This window comes from Lissotriton helveticus, chromosome 6 (assembly GCF_964261635.1).
Source record: "Lissotriton helveticus chromosome 6, aLisHel1.1, whole genome shotgun sequence".
NCBI lineage: Eukaryota > Metazoa > Chordata > Amphibia > Caudata > Salamandridae > Lissotriton > Lissotriton helveticus.
In genome coordinates this window covers 203,216,397-203,233,548 of record NC_136067.1, presented here as the reverse complement: position 1 = coordinate 203,233,548, position 17,152 = coordinate 203,216,397, and the positions used below count along the sequence as shown (strand labels likewise).

The 17,152-nt window shown below is 48.4% G+C and overlaps 1 protein-coding gene across 1 annotated transcript in view; it reads left to right on the top strand.

Annotated features, from left to right (window-relative positions):
- LOC144762421 (cytochrome P450 2K1-like) overlaps positions 1-2,706 on the top strand; it is a 455,676-nt gene extending 452,970 nt beyond the window's left edge. The window contains exon 9 of the mRNA XM_078647601.1: positions 1,638-2,706. Within this exon, the coding sequence (XP_078503727.1) occupies positions 1,638-1,819 (182 nt within the window). The 3' untranslated portion in view covers positions 1,820-2,706. The remainder of the gene's footprint in view (positions 1-1,637) is intronic.
- Positions 2,707-17,152: the final 14,446 nt, after the last annotated feature.

Here is a 17,152-nt window from a genome sequence, read left to right as displayed (position 1 = left end):
GGGCTACATTTTGGCCCTTCTTTCCCAATGTTCTCAACACAAATTGTTGCCTTTTCCTGTGAATAATTGGAACACATAGGTTAATCTATACTATTCTGCCAGAAAACATTACCACACTATCCCTCGCCTCTTTGACTTGAATAGGAGATGAGAAAAAAGACAAACACTTCCTAGCTTGAAAAGGTATTCTGAGCCTCACCAAATCATCACACTACACACTGATCTTTTGTGTTCCCATCTGAACAATTGATATATTTTCCCTCACAAACTCTTAAGCATCAACCACCCCACTTAACTTCTGCAAGTCAATTTGTTTTCTGCCCACCCATTTCCCATTCATGCTTGTTCCTGAAACCCTACATCTTAGTTAGGTAAACCGAGACATGCAAGAGCTAGCATGAGAAGTCCATCTCGTTGACCATAACAAATTCCTCAATTGATTAAGGACACCTGCAGTTGGTCTTTCAGAACCCAGTTCAACCTCTCAGCTGAATCATTACTCTTCGGGTGATGTAGTCGGATCCTGACATGTTGGATTCCCATGGAATGCCAGCCATTTTTCATCTCAATCTAATTCAGTTGAGTCTCATTATCAGATACAAGGATAAATACATAAAAACGCCCCTCACAAAACATTTAGCATAAAATCAATGATGGTATGAGTGAGCCCATTCTCCAAAAACTTGATTTCAAGCCATTCAGAACATGTAAGAAATGATGATCGAATTTCCACCAACATCCCAAATGAGTCCGTAAGGTCCAAAGCAACTTTGCTCCAATGTGTTAAAGGTGCTTCCACTTTCTCAGCAGGAGATGTAATAGTAACGTGGATTTAATGTCTGACAAAACAGGAACCACATTCTCCCACAAACCTTTCCTTAATCTTATTGACGCAAGGCCCAAAAGAAAGTCCATTCAAATCCTCAGTTTCATTGCTTATTTGCCTAGATGCTCCTCATGGACCATAGACAATATCCTGCTGCGTATTTCAACTGGGACCACCAATAATCCCACCCTTCTGATCAGATCTTAATTTTCTGGGAAACAGTTGCCCTATTCCTGCTTTAAGCATTTCTAAAAAAAACAATCCAAAAACAAGTGGCTTTAAGCATGCTTAAAGTGTACTTTAAAACCATTTCTTTTAGTGCAATGTTTGCTGCTCCTAAATGTTGAGATTTGCTGCTGCAATAGAAATGCTCACTTTAGGGTTATCTGCTCATTGGAACTATGTTTGTGCTTTATCAAACCCCATAACAATTCTAGTGTTACTTTAATAGTTATATAATCGCAATCTTCAATCTTGCCTCATATCAATTAGCATTAACAGACTAAGGCAGCAAAGAACGTTGAAATCGCAAGTGGGACCTGTTGTCTGAGTGTTTTTTGAGATAATCACAAATGGGAAGACTTCAGATTTTTTTTTATTTCTAAAAGGTAACCTATGGTTGTCTACTTCTTTTACCAGCATTTTCATTACACACTATAAATACGTAATATTAGAATCATCAACACATATGAGCTGATTGGTATTTTAGAAATATATACCCATGGAGTTTTTCCTATAAGGAGAAAGAATGAGGCTGGGAAAAGTCGCCATTAATTCCTTTATTTAACTCTCCCACATGTTTTTTTTTCAGGTCGAAGAATCTGCATTGGTGAAAACCTTGCCAAGATGGAGCTGTTCATATTCTTTACCAGTCTCATGCAGAAATTCAATTTCTGCCCACCTCCTGGTGTCACTCATATTGATCTCACCCCTGCTGTTGGCTTCACTTCTCCACCATCACCTTATGAGATCTGTGCACTGCCCCGTGAATAAAATATTGCAAAACAAGAGAACTGAATTCCTAGCATAAAGGACTTATCTAGTTTCACCAACTTCAGGCACATCTTGTCCCATATGGTACTGAGTTTCACAGTCATTGCATTTCATATGTATCACATGTGTTGAATGCATTGTACACAATTTCATTAAATATTCGGCCTTGCAAATTCTCATGAAGAAAAAGTCTTCAGGATCAGCTGACTGGTAGAGGTTTTCTTGATTATACATTTCTTTTTAAGTTTAAAGATAAGTTTATTTAAGAATAGTAATCAAAACAACAATACTTCGTACACATGTTCAATACAACATTTCATAAGTGAGGAACAGGAGATAAAGAATAATGAAAATACAAAGTTACATTACAATCGAAGAAGAAAGTACAGTGAAAACTATTTGTGTCTAAAAGACAAAAAGTGTCTGGTTCATATTGAATATATCAAAAAACAAAGGAAAGGAAAAAGAAGAAAAAAGATGATATTCTGATATATTCGCATATACATATATATTGCTGAAATTAGATATCTGTGCAGAGTCAATACAATATAAGGGAAGTCAAGGAGGCTTAGTAACTTCTTGTAAGGAAGGTTGGGGTATAAAGGATTTTTTGGCACTATCATCAAGAAATTGTGTGACAGGAGACCAAAGCTGCAGTCGTTTTGGTGGCAAGCGAAATAGGATGCATAAGAGTTGTGTCTACTCTATGATTATGACAGATAGTATACCACCAGCCTTGATATGATAATTTAGAGGTGTATTTCCAATTCTTTGTTATCTGCTGAAAAGCAACTGCTAATTTTAGATCTATGATTTGCGTGTGAGTGTCTTTTCTTTCACTCAGATGACAAGCTACCTAGGATAATATGATTATACTTTTCTGATATTATTAAGCTATCTCCTATGTCTGTTAGCTAGGAATCCTTATCAATGGAACTTCTAGATCCTCTTCGGATTCTTCATTATTGAGCAGTCACTATACCTACATCTACAGTGTCTGGTTCGTACACTCACAATTGATCAGTATTTCCCATGTTGGGGTGAGACTGAACCCTGAAAAACATGTAGGATACAGCAGAACAAGTTAGATCGGATCTCTAGGGTGTAATTACCTGAAATTGAAAATGAAGTTTATTTGCATAAGTTAATTAAAACCATTGCATTATAATAACATAAAATGTAAAAGCACCATAGTGTGTGCTTGGCCCTTGTATCAAAGTTAAAAAAATAGCTAAATTGATTCTAATTATGTGCAGGAGTGTTGTTTATTGGACCGTGCCCAGTAAGCTTAGTCTCCAATCTTGTGGTCCAACACTGCTCCCTCTTCCTTTAGCAGCCGGAGCTTTGCCTTCTGGGCACCAGCTCTCTAGGAAGGTGCAGGTGTTATGTGCAGAAATGTAGTCCAGGACTTAAATTTCATGTTTACAGTTGAGTTAGGGTGTAATTACCTGTGGTTACAATTGTGGTAGTTTTAGACACACATCACACACGATTATCAGTGTCGACGTGTATGGAACGTTGTGAACATTAGTGTGTTTTTATGTTCACTCTTCATCTTTGATTCCTGACATTTCTTTGTTGTTCTAATCAAATGCCTTTGATCCACCTCAGCTGTGTCCCTTTGCGATGGACAGTTGACTATGTTTTTCCTAAACTTGTCTAGTCAGCTGTGCCAGTAAAGTGACTAAAATCTATTTATCACATTTGTACCACTGAGGTATCTGTCTGTCTCGCATACTTTTCTTTATCAGATCTCTGGCTTTGTCTCACTCTCACCTCTGCAGATTTGATGTCTCATTGTCTCTCTCCACCTTTCATCTTTTACCATTGATATGTCTTTCTTTCTCTTTCTACTTTCTCCCTCTTTTTTCCTTTCCTTTCTTTCACTATTTCTCCATTATTCCCTCTCTCTTCCTGACTCGTCCATATAGACATATAGTCAATCCTTCCTCTGTGCCTCAATGCATCCCTAAATGTATGTCCCTATCTTGCATTGCTCCTCTAAAGGAGAGATCAAGAGAGATAGTGTGTGTGCATGTGTGTGTGTTGGCCTTTGTGTGCATTTGATGTATCTATCTCTTTTGTCACCATCTCAGACACTCGTAGTCTTGATTTGTCTCATTAGTATTCCTTGAGGGTTTTCTCTTCCTGGCTTCCAGTCGATATTCAAACGATATTATTTGAAATTAAAGCTACCTAATGTTGCCAAACACAAAATAAACAATTAGCAAAATAAGAGAACGTTATCACTTTGCTGTTTTTTTTTTAATCTGTGTAAATAAAAGTAAACAAATTTGGGTGAACAAGCAATGGCATTACATTGTATGGCTGTGCCTTTAGTTGCTTCACTTTCATTTTCAGCACGCTTTGGCCAATGACCTTTCACGCGAAACAAACGTACATTATACAAGTTCCAAATCAGGTAAACATTTCAGACAAGACAAACAACAGTAACTACATTAACTCAGAATAGGAATAAGGGGGGCGCTAGAGAGCTGGCAAACAAGATGGCCGCCCATCCTTATTAAGGTTGCATCCTAAATGTAACTTTCTTCATCTAAAAGTGGTGGTAACCTGTGCAGCTTGCAATCACAGTGAAGAATTAATGCTAGCTCTCCTGGGCTTGAAGAAATGTAAGTCAGACTGGGGGAAGCGCGGCTGACACAAAATGGCATACGCATAACTTACGAGCTAGCACTTAAGCGGTGATAACAAACCACTGTCTGCAAGGCAAATACGTTGGCCAAAGATACTGACTCGGAACCAACAGGCAAAAGTCGGCGGCGAGACCTGTTTAGAGAAAGGCGTGCGACCTCGGCCGATCCGCACTGTGAACATAGTTCCGCCTCCATTCTGTAGTATCCGACTGGATACGTTCTAGTGTTTGCCTGTGCTGTAAGACACACTAAACATCAACCCACCACAGGCGTCACCAGTCAGGTGACCCTGACAATAAGAGGGGCCGAGCGCACGTGTTCTGGGCCAGTTATCTACCCCAACCATATGAGTCCGTGTAGTCCTTTACTGAGTATTTTGCCCACCAACTCTACATTGGCGATGAGGGGGCAGTGCCTGTGCGTGTGTCAGCCCAGCAGATAAGAAAAAGGGGTGAGAGCTGCCTGTGTGAAGGGTACCCACTGGAGCAGGCGAGAGAAGCATCTGATCATCTGCGGGCATGTGAAGAGCTCCAGTTGTGAAGATGGTGACCAGGAGACTACCCCCCACCGACATGATGACCTGTGGGGAGTGAGAAGTGCCCCGGGTAGAGGTGAGAAGATCAGGAGCCCACCCCGGGCCTGCAGTGCCTACATGTGACTGATCCCCCAGCGACCAAGCGTCGTACTGTCGGGAGGGCATGAGAAAGAGCTCTGGGGGTGTGAAGGAAGCTGAGCGGGAACCCACCCCGCATCGGGTGAGCCAGCTGCCTGAGAAAAGGCGATGTAAGGCCTGGGGAGGGCAGATGAAAAAACTAGTGAAGCTGGACTTCTGAGACGCCAGCCGCCGCCACATTCGCGAGGCCGAGTGAAGCCCAAGGGGTGGGCCGAAGGTAAGGAACTGTGGCGGGGATTGCAAAGAGAAGCAACCCTGAATAATATGAGGCCAGCGGGAGCTCACCCCGCATCGGCGACTAACTCGTAGTGAGGCCACACAGTTCACAAATAGCAGCTCTGACCTTCACCCCGTGCAGCGCACAAACTGAATGAAGCTGCTGCGGATGGGTACGGAGCCGAAAGTGAAGGTGGCATGAGACCCATTGCCGAGCGGAGCAGCACCAGCACCCACCCCTGCGGGAAGTGAAAAGGCCTGATGCGAAGGGCAGTAAGGTTTCAAAAATGAAAGTGACTCACCATATTGAAGCGTAGTCCTCCGGTCATGCCTAACTGCTTGCGTGTGCCCCAGGAAGGGGCCGTGCATGTGGCTGCAACTGGCCGATATGAGAAACACCATCGGCATAGCTGCAGGAGAGCAGCCTCTGGCGCGAGTCTCCCGCAGGAAGAGAAGTGTGCACATGTGGCCGGCGACCGCGTAAGACATATGGAGAAGTGATGCACGTGTCAAGGCCCTCCCGCATGGCATCCGGAGGCCAGCAGCAGTGAAGAGGATGGCCGGCGAGGGCACAGTGTCAGGCGGAAACTGAAACTGCTTTCAAGGGAAGACATGTAGCCCCTGCGCAGCCGGTAATGCAAGATAGCCTGCTGCATGGGGCAGAGTGCAGCAAAAGTGAACAGTGTCAGCCCAGCTGGTATAAGGGAGAAGGGAATTAAAGCTGCAGGCAGGACTTGTAGCATTGAGCGAGGCAGCCGCAAAATAACTGTTGTTCCCCGCCCCTCCTAAGAGACAGTGGAGAAGGGGCACAAAGATCACAAGAGAATCTTTGTACCTGCACACCCAAAATGAGAGGAAAGGAGAAGCCATAGTCGAGTAAAAGGAGGATACACTGCCATTGTGTGGCTGATCAGCAGTACTACACCCACTAAATAAAAGTAGGGACTATACGGTACATGATATCACAAGAAAGACTGCAACCTGTAATGGTGGGTAGTCTAGTTGTCTGCACCCACGCACCCTTGACATCCGCAGGCCAGGCATGGCCTGCGGGGAGGTAATAAATGAAGGACAGCCGCTCCTGGCACGTTACTTCCGAGACTGCAACTGGTGTGGTCTGATAAGTTTATGCTGCCCGTTCTCTCCCCCGCGCTAGGCCACACGCCCGCTGGGACCCCACGCTGTCCCGAGCTCCCCACACCAGATTGGCGACGAGCGGAGGGGGCCCAACCCTCGCTCGCACCTTGTGCCGCCCCGGAGTGCATCGCCTCTTCGGATCAGAGCCGCCGCGTGCCTGCGGTAGTTTCGCGCGCCACCTCAACCTCGGCGGCAGCCACGTGTGTGGCAGAAACAACCCAGTGACCTCGTGTGTCATCTGTGCGCCGGCAAGCCCGGGTGAGGCCGTTTTGGACTCTGTGCCGCGCTCTACTGGGAGCCCCGTCTAGGATCGAGCGCCTACACCGGCAACTGCTCATTTCCTATGCTGCAGACGCCTCATTTTCTATGCTGCAGACGCTGGTGCTAGAGGACCCTCTGAACCCTGATTCCTGCAGCAAGTGGGGGCATTTCAACAAGCACTGGCTGCTCCACAGGTGAGGCAGGCAAGCACTGGCCACTCTGTGCTGCAAACGGAAACAAGCACTTGCAAACCCACTGGAGTGGAAAAAGGAGGGGAGACATACCAGGGCATGAACAGCCTCTGGGTCACCAAGGAAGGAGATTGTGGGTTTACCGAACGCTGGAGTGCCCTGAGAGCGGAAATATACCTCATCATAGCACACACCGCCATCTTCCTTTCCGTGAACTGGTCAAGATATCTGGGAACACCCCCTGCCGGGCGACATGGAAGATAAAGACAATGTCGCTGAGCCGGCCCGCATCCCATTCCAGCATGCAGCGTCAGGAGTATTACCCCCTTTTAGTGAACTGGAAGACCCAGCGACAGCCTCCCCCCGGTGGAGGACATGGATTGAACGCCTAGACAACTATTTTGTCGCGACCCGGGAGACGGACAAGGTGGTGAAGAGATCCTTGCTACTTCACTACGCAGGAGACGAGGGGCTAGATGTAGGTAAATGTTATTTACCGATTCATAAATACCGAATTTTACCGATTCGGTATTTATGAATCGTAAATATGAAGGGGGGGATGTAGGTATTTCCAGATGTTGAAATACCGAATCGTTAATATTCGGTATTTACCGATTCGGTAAATACCGAATCGGTATTTCCCATTGATTCCTATGGGCTGTGAAGCCCATAGGAATCAATGGGAAATACCGATTCGGTAATTACCGAATCAGTAAATACCGAATTCTGCAAGGGTGCAGGGGGGGTCACTTTGACACCCTCTTGCACCCCAAATACAGGCATGTGTGCCATGTGACAGACAGACATGCCCTTAGGGCCCTTAGGGCATGTCTGTCTGCCACATGGCATAGGTGTGCATGCACACATGTGCATGCACACCTGGATTCGGTATTTTACCACCCAATTCAATTGGGTGGTAAAATACCGAATCTGAAAGGCCTTTGGGACTCAGAAGAGTCCCACCTACATTGGGATTTACCGAATCGGTAAAAATACCGATTCGGTATTTTACAGAATCGGTAAATTTACCGATTCGGTAAATTTACCGATTCTGTAAAATGAGGGCCCCTACATGCCAATTCTTAAATACCGGTCGGTAACGGCCGAAATCGGCCGTTACCGACCGGTATTTAGGCTCCTACATCTGGCCAGAGATCTTCAAACTCTTCAAGCATCTGCCCAATACAGGGGCAGCAGATGACTACGACGGGCCGTGACGGCGCCTAATGGCCATTTTGCCCACAACTGAACCCTGATTTCGAGGTCTTAAAAACTCGGACAAGCCCGCCAGAGAGAAGGAGAATCCATGGACATGTTCTACGCACGCCTCCGAGAATTAGCCATCACATGCACGGATGAAGACCAGCCAAAAGAAATCAGAAGGCAACTAATACAAGGATGCCGTGACAAGACGTTACGTGGCCTCATATTGCAGAAACCAAGAACCACGCTGGAGGACATTTTGATACTAGCCAAATCACACGACCTGTCTGCGGCCAGGGCAACGGTAATGGACCAGGCACTAACCAAGTCCCAGGGGAAGCCAGACTCCATCAAAATGGAGCAGGCTGACGCGATAAGGACAAAGCCAAGAGGAGACTCATTCAGGACCACAAAGAGACACGTCCAGATCAAAATGCGGATACTGTGGACACAAGCCACATGCTGCAAAAGACTGTCCTGCCCAAGGGAAGACCTGCGCCAACTGCGGAATACCAAATCATTTCGCATCTGTCTGTAGACGACGCAACAAAACCCGAGACTTCCGAGGGCAGAAGCCCCCAAAGCGTGCTGTTCGACAACTATCGGTGCCAGACGCTGCGCCGCCCGACCGCACCCAGAAGAGTCCTGCAAAACACTTACCAACTGTAGAAGACTCGTCAGACGAAGACGATGAGGAGGTGTACGTAGTCTCCTTCGCGAAGGTACTCAAGAAACGCCGCAGGCCCCCACCCACTTGCATAGTCCAAGTCGCAGGGACCAAAGTGAAAGCGGTCATTAACACAGGAGCGACAGTAAATGTCATGGGCCTACAACAATACTGGGGCCTGCGCCTTTGTCCTCCCGTGGTGCCATCCAAAACCCGGATATATGCATATGGAGCAGACACGCCCCTGCCATTGAAAGGAAAAATCTCAGTACCCATCAAAGCCGTAGACCTTGAGATAATGGCTACAATCCACGTTATTGACAGGGAGGCGGACACCCTCCTGAGCAGCCACACTGCCGAAGATCTAAAACTAATCGCTTTTGCCAGGCGGATCCGGACGTACCAGGTAGAAAAGCTCCTTGGGCAATTCCCCGAACTGTTCAAAGGCCTCAGGTGCATCAAGTGCGAACCCATCAAGCTACACATTGGTAAGTCAGTTGCCCCTGTCACCCTGGGGCATAGGAGCATCCTGTCCCACCTGCGACCGCTCGGAGAGAAGGAGTTGGAGGCCTTGGAAGAGCAAGGAGTTATCAAAAGGGTATCTGGACCGACACCGTGGGTATCCCCGATGGTCATCGTCGAAAAGCCCAAACAGCCAGGAGCCATCCACCTATGCATTGACATGCGGCTGCCCAACAAGGCAATCAAGAGGGAACGCCATATAACGCCATCAATGGATGACATCATCGCAGATGTCAACGGATCAAAATGGTTCTCAAAAATCGATCTAAACGCAATGTAACACCAACTGCCCCTGTCCGAAGAGAGCCGGTTCATCACCACTTTCAGCAACCACCTAGGGCTCAGGAGATACAAACCGCTGAATTTTGGGATATCCTCGGCGGCCGAAGCGTTCCAAACACGATACGGGAACTGCTGTCCGGACTACCAGGAGTGTTGAACGTGAGTGACGACATCCTCATCCACTCCGCGACAGCTGCCGACCATCACAAGCACCTCCAGGACACCCTGAAACGCCTCAGCGCACATGGAGCCAGTTTATACAAGGACAAGTGCCAGTTCTTCCAACCTTCCCTCGAGTTCTTTGGTTATGTCTTCAACAAGGAGGGCATACAGGTAGACCAGTGGAAGTTGCAAGCCATCAAAGATACCCCCGCTCCAACGACACCAACGGAAGTAAGGAGTTTTCTGGGAATGGCCACCTACTGCGGGCGGTTCATACCAGGTTTAGCCACCCGTAGTGAACCACTACCAGCCCTCATGAAGGTAGACGCGACCTGGCACTGAGGCCCAAAGGAGGAATAAGTGTTCCAAGGGATAAAGGATGCCCTCCTAGGAGAGGCCACACTGGCATGTTTCGACCCTCATAAGTGGACCGAAATACTGGTAGACGCAAGCCCAGAAGGACTCGGCGCAGTGTTGGATCAAGAGCGTAAACCAAGCCAGTGGGCTGCCCTGGCGTTCGCCAGCAAGTCCCTCACCCCGGCAGAAGCAAGGTATGCCCATATAGAGCGTGAGGCGCTCGCTATCAAGTGGGCCTGCAACTACTTTCATCTATACCTTAGGGGGCACCCGTTCACCATGGTCAATGATCACATCCACCCCAGCACATCGAGCGGTGGGCGGTCCAACTGCAACCGTATAAGATGGAGGTAGTCTACCGCCCGGGGTCTTAGAACCCCGCAGATTTTCTTTGAAGACACCCCACTCAGACGGAGAGACACGAAGAGGACGAAGACGGCAAGGAGTTTGCCCACTGGGTAGCTCTCACATCATGCACCCAGAGCATGTCCCTAGAAGAGGTGAAGGAAGCAGCCCCCACTGATGCTGTATACACCAAGATGCTGAAAGTTGTGCAGGAGGGCTCTTGGACCAACTATCTTCGCCAGGCCAACTCGTGGACCCCGGAGGACTGGGAACTCTTCCCGAAAATGTGGCGAGTCCGTCATGAACTAAGCGCCACTGGAGATGGGGTCCTACTAAGAGGACCCCGGCTAGTCATCCCTCAGAGCCTTAAGCAACGGACAGTCCAACTAGCCCACGGGGGACACCAAGGAACCATAAAGATGAAATCACGAATGAGGGAAAAGGTCTGGTTCCCAGAACTGGAGGACATGGTGAAGGAGTATGTCAGAAGATGCTCGTCGTGCCAGTTGACGAGTGGTCCAGAAAAGCCCCTCCCGGTCATCACTGAAGAAGTCTGCACCATCCATGGCCCAAAGTAAGCGCGGATTTCCGGACCTTCCCAGGAGTAAAGCACACACTGGTCATCATAGATGCTTACTTAAGTATCCCGTGGTTGAACCCATCTTGTCGACGGCATTCCACCATGTCGGACCAGTGCTAGAAAAGGTCTTCGCCATGTTTGGTTTCCCTCAAGAAGTATACAGCTACAATGGTCCCCCGTTCCAAGGGGTTGAGTTTGCCACTTTCCTCCAACAAGGAGGCATATCACATCGCCGCATCACCCCCCAATGACCCCAAGCCAACAGGGACGTAGAACGCTTCATGCGCACTCTAAACAAGATTTTCCACATGACTGTCGTGGAACAGGGAACACCGGAGCAAAGGCACCACGAGTTCCTGAGAGAGTATCGAAGTACCCCTCACTGTACAAGTGCAAGGGCGGAAAATGCGCCAGAACCAGGAAGCGAGTATCCGACGCCCAGCCACCCCAAGAAGGCTCAGCGAAACCGGTGCCAAGGGGGAAAATTCCAATCACGCTACGAGCCTGGCACCTGGACCGTCACTGCGAACAAGGGCACAATGGTAACCGCATGCAAAGGAGCGGAAAAGGTATAGAGGAAGATATCGTGGTTCAAAGAGGTCCCGCCAGAACAACGCAGGGAGCCCTCTAGCAACCACCCTAGCCGCAGGGCTACGGCGATGGCCGAAGAAGAGAGAGGAGAATCGGCGAGCAGCCAAGCCGGTGAGACCCCAGAAGTATCTTGCTCTCCTTCACACGAGATTGGCTCTGAGAGCCCTGGCCGGAACAGCATGGGAGGGCGTACCGGCACACAATGATACAGTCTGAGGCCAAACCCCCACCCGAGCCAGTGGCTCAGAGACTTTGCATGCTGAAGAGGACCAAGACTCGTTGACAGAAGCTCATACAAGTACTGTGTATTATATGTGGGACTAAGAGACATTCCTGAACTGTTTTGTTTTGTTGAAGAACTGTTGAAATAAAAAAAAAAAGTTAGATAGGGATGTAATGGTGGGTAGTCTAGTTGTCTGCACCCACGCACCCCTGACATCCGCAGGCCAGGCGTGGCCTGCGGGGAGGTAATAAATGAAGGACGGCCGCTCGTGGCACATCACTTCCGAGACTGCAACTGGTGTGGCCTGATAAGTTTATGCTGCGTGTTCTCTCCCCTGCGCTAGGCCACACGCCCGCTGGGACCCCACGCTGTCCCGAGCTCCCCACACCACACAACCCATTGCCACCGCACAGGGAGGACTGCCAAGTGCACTACACAGCCTTGTGGGTGAAGAGACATTGTGCACGAAAGTGACAAGAGTACAGAACTCAGCACAGAGGCAGTTGTGGCAATTCAAAAACAAAATTGAGGACAGCGAACAGGGTTTGAATGAAGGGACAGACAGACCCCTAAGACTTTGTCATTTCGTTGTGGAAAGGAAGCACCCCCCCTTCGGCTAAAGAAAACTGGAGACGCCTGGGGGTAACAAGTGGAAGAGTGAAACAAAACTCACAGCTCAACAGAGACTGCTAGGGCTGAACACAGAGAATGCAGTGATGCCTAGTGGCCACAGGTAATCACAGCATAGTCAAGACTACAAGACAACAGCCCAAAGCAGCAAGTCACTGAAGGGACAGAATGGCTCAATCAGAAGCGCGCCAAAGCACTGCGACTGCGAAGAGACAAAGAAGTGGTTGCGCAGACCACCAGAAGCAAGAATGCCCGCAAAGAAGAAGCCGACCAGCCAGATGGTCGCAAGGAAGAACAAGCCAACTCGCCAGATGGTCGCAAGGAGGAAGAAGCCGACCAACCAGATGGTCGCAAGGAGGAAGAGGCCGACCTGCCAGTTTGGTCGCAAGGAAGAAGAAGCCGACCTGCGAGTTTGGTCACAAGGAAGAAGAAGCTGACCTACCAGATGGTCGCAAGGATGATGCTGACCTGCAAGAAGTCAGCGAGCGAAGTGATCGGACAAGAGGTCCGCGAAGAGGACCAGTAAGAGAGGGAAGAGAAGTCTAACGACATCAACTAAAATTCAGAAGTAATCAAGAGAGAGAACGTCGCAACAACAGGTCCAGTCACAGAGCGAAGTGAAGATAGTGTCTTAGTGCTTGGACAAGACCAGGGGGAAATGTGTGGAGTGCACGCTACACGGAGAAGCCTGGTTAGAGCGAACAGGCATGAGAGAAGACCAGACAGCATCGTGAAAGAAAGCGAATACAGGACTTGAGTGGCAAGATGCCATGGCGCAAGGTGAAAAGGAGAGGAGAAGAGGAAAGAGGTGTGCGGGACAAGCCAACTCACACACCATAAAGGAAAACACCTGAAGAATAATGTGCGAAGGTGCAAGAACATCGGAACACAGTGCCTGGACAACATCAGCACCACTGGGAGTACACATCTAAGTGCGAATCCGAAGGTCACCCGGGGACGACAGAGGCGAGCAGTCTGGTCTATTTTTAACAACCAACTACGGGATGGAACGGACACAGGGTCACGGAAATCCAAGGGGCAGAGGCCTCTGGGATACCGCTGGCAGCGGGTCCCAACACGAGAGATGGACAGTTGAAGCTCGCTCTGGAAATCCTGGGAGAACAAAGGGAGCATGCAAAGGCTTAAGTGCTAACAACACCCTTTTCAGGTGGAGCTTTGGACACGGAGAGAGGACCAGTAGCGATTCCTCCAACGCTGTTGGAGCGACAAGGTGGCAGCCCATGGGTCCAGTGGAAGCCTGGCAGCAAAGGGCCTCTGGGTTGTCCGGTGAGAGGGGACACCCATGAGAGAAGGGCATCCGTGAGAGGGACGTCCTGCAACTGCGAATCCTGTTGGATGAAGAGAATCACCAGATGGAGAAAGTACTTCACCCAGGACTGTACAGTGGAAATAACAAATAACGGATCCACCATCATTCCATCTGCACTTTCACTGGATGGGGAACAGGAAGAGAGAGACTGTAGATCCCACCTCCAGGTTGCAAATCCAAGAAAAGACTACATCCACAGAGCACCCCGACATCGTGCCAAGGAGAACTAGTGGTCCTGGAGGCAAGGACTCCATCGTCAACGGTTGACCAGCAGCGAAAGAGACTACGTGGGAGTCGTCATTATTGTGTTAGGTTTTGCTTGCAAATTGTATTCTCTCCCCACAGGTTCAGACTTCGGGGCCGATTAGGATGGCGGACGGACTTGCGTCCGTCCGCCATCCCAGAGGTGGAAGGACCGTCCGCATGGACTGCGGAGGTCCCTCCATGCAAATCAGGATGTGACCGCCACCCTGGCGGTCACATCCTGGATATTTAACATTGCGGCGGGTGCTGCTTCAAGCAGCACCCGCCGCAATGTTAAAAGTGCATGTGTAACATTTACATGCACAAAGCGGCAGGCACCGTGCGGTGCCTGCCGCTTTGTGCATGTAAATGCTGGGGGGTACCATAGGTACCCCCCATGTGCACCCCCCACCCGCCTATGCCCTGGGGGCCCGCAACGGGCCCCCAAAAGCAAAAGTACACATGCTTTTCCACGGCGGAAAAACTGCCGCGGAAAAGCATGTTTACTAATGCTTCCTAATTTGGCTGGCGGTGTCTGATAGACACTGCCAGCCAAAGGAGAGCTTTTCCGCCGCAGTTGTAATCCGACCGCGGCGGAAAAGCAGCGGACAGAATCCAAGACCCACCAGCCATCGTAATGCGGCGGTGGGTCTTTGGTGACTCCGCAGAGGATTTTCCGCCTCCTCCGGGCCGGCGGTGGCTTCCGCCGGCCCGGAGGAGGCGGAAAAACCTCTATCATAATCGGCCCCTTCATTTGTTTTTCAGCTTCCTTAAAGTTTGGGAGGGATGTAGTATCCGGCTGGCTACGTTCTAGCGTTTGCCTGTGCATTAAGACACATTAAACACCCACCCACCACAGGCGTCACCAATCAGTTGACCCTGACAATAAAAGGGGCCGAGCGCACGTGCTCTGGGCCAGTTATGCACCCATACAAAATGTGTCTGGCGCCCGCCAACTCCACACATTCAACACATCCGTGATGCGACAGAGGTGGGAGCTCTCCTACACTGAAAAAGAGAGGCCGGTGCATGCCGCGGTGTACAGGACTGGCGGAGGTCCCAGGTTTTATGAAAAGACCCATGCTGCGAAACTTAATAGCCCCTTGCTCCAAATAAATGAAGAGGAAGAGGCGCTTTCCTGCGTGCTGCGGCTGGAGGATGGAGCGCCGTACGACTCGCCGCAGGGCCTGCTGCTGGGCTGCTTGCTGCCGAGGTGTCAGCTAAGGCCTACAGTCTGCTCAGCGTAGAAAACTGTAAGCTGTACAGTCAAGACCCCCCTTACAAACAATGGAGTTACCCAATCAAGCCCGCTGGCACAGTCCAAGACCCCCAAGGGAGGTATTGCATCATGTGGGGTAGGTTTGCTGCATAATCTGTGACATTAGTAAATTGTTATTTGCTGAATGTTGATGATGCTCAATTTTTTGATACTCTATGGAACTAGATATAAGGACCATTGAAACCTCCAGACTGGAACCTCATTCATCCCGGAAGCAAACGTGTTATCAAGAAATACACAGAATACACAGACAACGCGGAAAGAGAATCTCCATTCTGCCCTACGTACGCCGTCACGTACAGAGAGGGCGAAAGACCCAGTAAGCCCCTACATTCTACAATACAATATTCAGTGTGGACTCTGGAGGATGAGGATGGTGTGACACACACTGACTCCAAGGAAATGTTTAACTCACTCACTTCACATTATAAGCAATTTTACTGCACACACAGGGCAGGCCAGAAAGATGTTGCAGCATATTTCGAGGATACACAGTTAGGCTGGATTAATGACAGCGACAGGGAGTTTTTAGCTTTTGCCATTGAAGAGGATGAGGTGCGAGAAGCAGTTATGTAACTGCCCTATTCTTAGAGAATTATATAAGGAAGCTGGGGAGATTGAGACACTTCACTGTAGTGGGGCGCCATCACGCCCCCAACAATCGCACTGCCAAATGTGCCAATGGCCTTCATGTTTCCTTATTATTCATTTTTTCATGTTCATCCATTTACTCCATCTCTATTTCACATTTGTCATCCTTCTTAATCAGTTTTAATGCGAGCCTGCGCGCTGAGTGTACTTGCTGTTTGCGAGTTTTTACTGTTCACCCCATGTCTATCCGGACTTTGCGAATGAACAGGACCAAGGCAATAATTCATGTCAGGCAGCGTTTTATTAAAAAAATACCCAATGCATTTCGGGCTCAACGCCCTTCTTCGGGGGTCACTGTAAACAAATGACAAATAACCACAGTCACGAGTTGTGTTATTCACTTTAAAAACATTGCTTAATGCTAATCTAATTAATAAACATGTTACCCAGTGTGTATTCAGCATTTTAGTGTATTGCGCTATCTACTGAATGTTAAACGATTTGAATAATATGCTTTTCGTTACTCCGGATCCTAATTTTTGTTTGATTGCCGCTTTTCAAAAAGTTGAAACCCCCTCGTTCTCCTCCCCACATGTGAACCACTCATCAATCCCTCGGCATCTGCCTGTACCTCGACTCTATATCACACATATTCCCCTTCCCAATCTATTTCCATCTCTCTTCGCGCTCATTTAATCTAACGGTTAAACGTATGCAAACTGACGTGCCCCGTCTCTCACTTTAACCGCGACCTCACAGTCATCATTATTCCATGTAAACTCTCCGTACCCTCCCCTCCATCTTAGGTGTTTTTTACTACCGGAGATAAGCTTACGATATGCACGCTTAACACATACCTGCTGCCTGTTATTTAAAACCGTCCGTCCTTACTCCATCTGACTTCCCATGTGTGTCCTCCCAGAATCCCTCTCTTATTTAACACCTGGTTTCAACTACCCAATAACGTTGCAAAATCACCCTCCCTCACAGCTGCAATGGTGGAATAATCTTCGTGAGTTACTACAACTCCCATAATACTGTTCGAAATGCATTTTGACAAATATAAACATTTTAACAAGATTTTTCAAGACTGATCTGCAATATAAGTATATCACTTGGGATTAAAATGTTAATTTGACACTTAGTGCATGTAAATATTAGATATAAACATTGAATGTCATTTTCATCTAAAA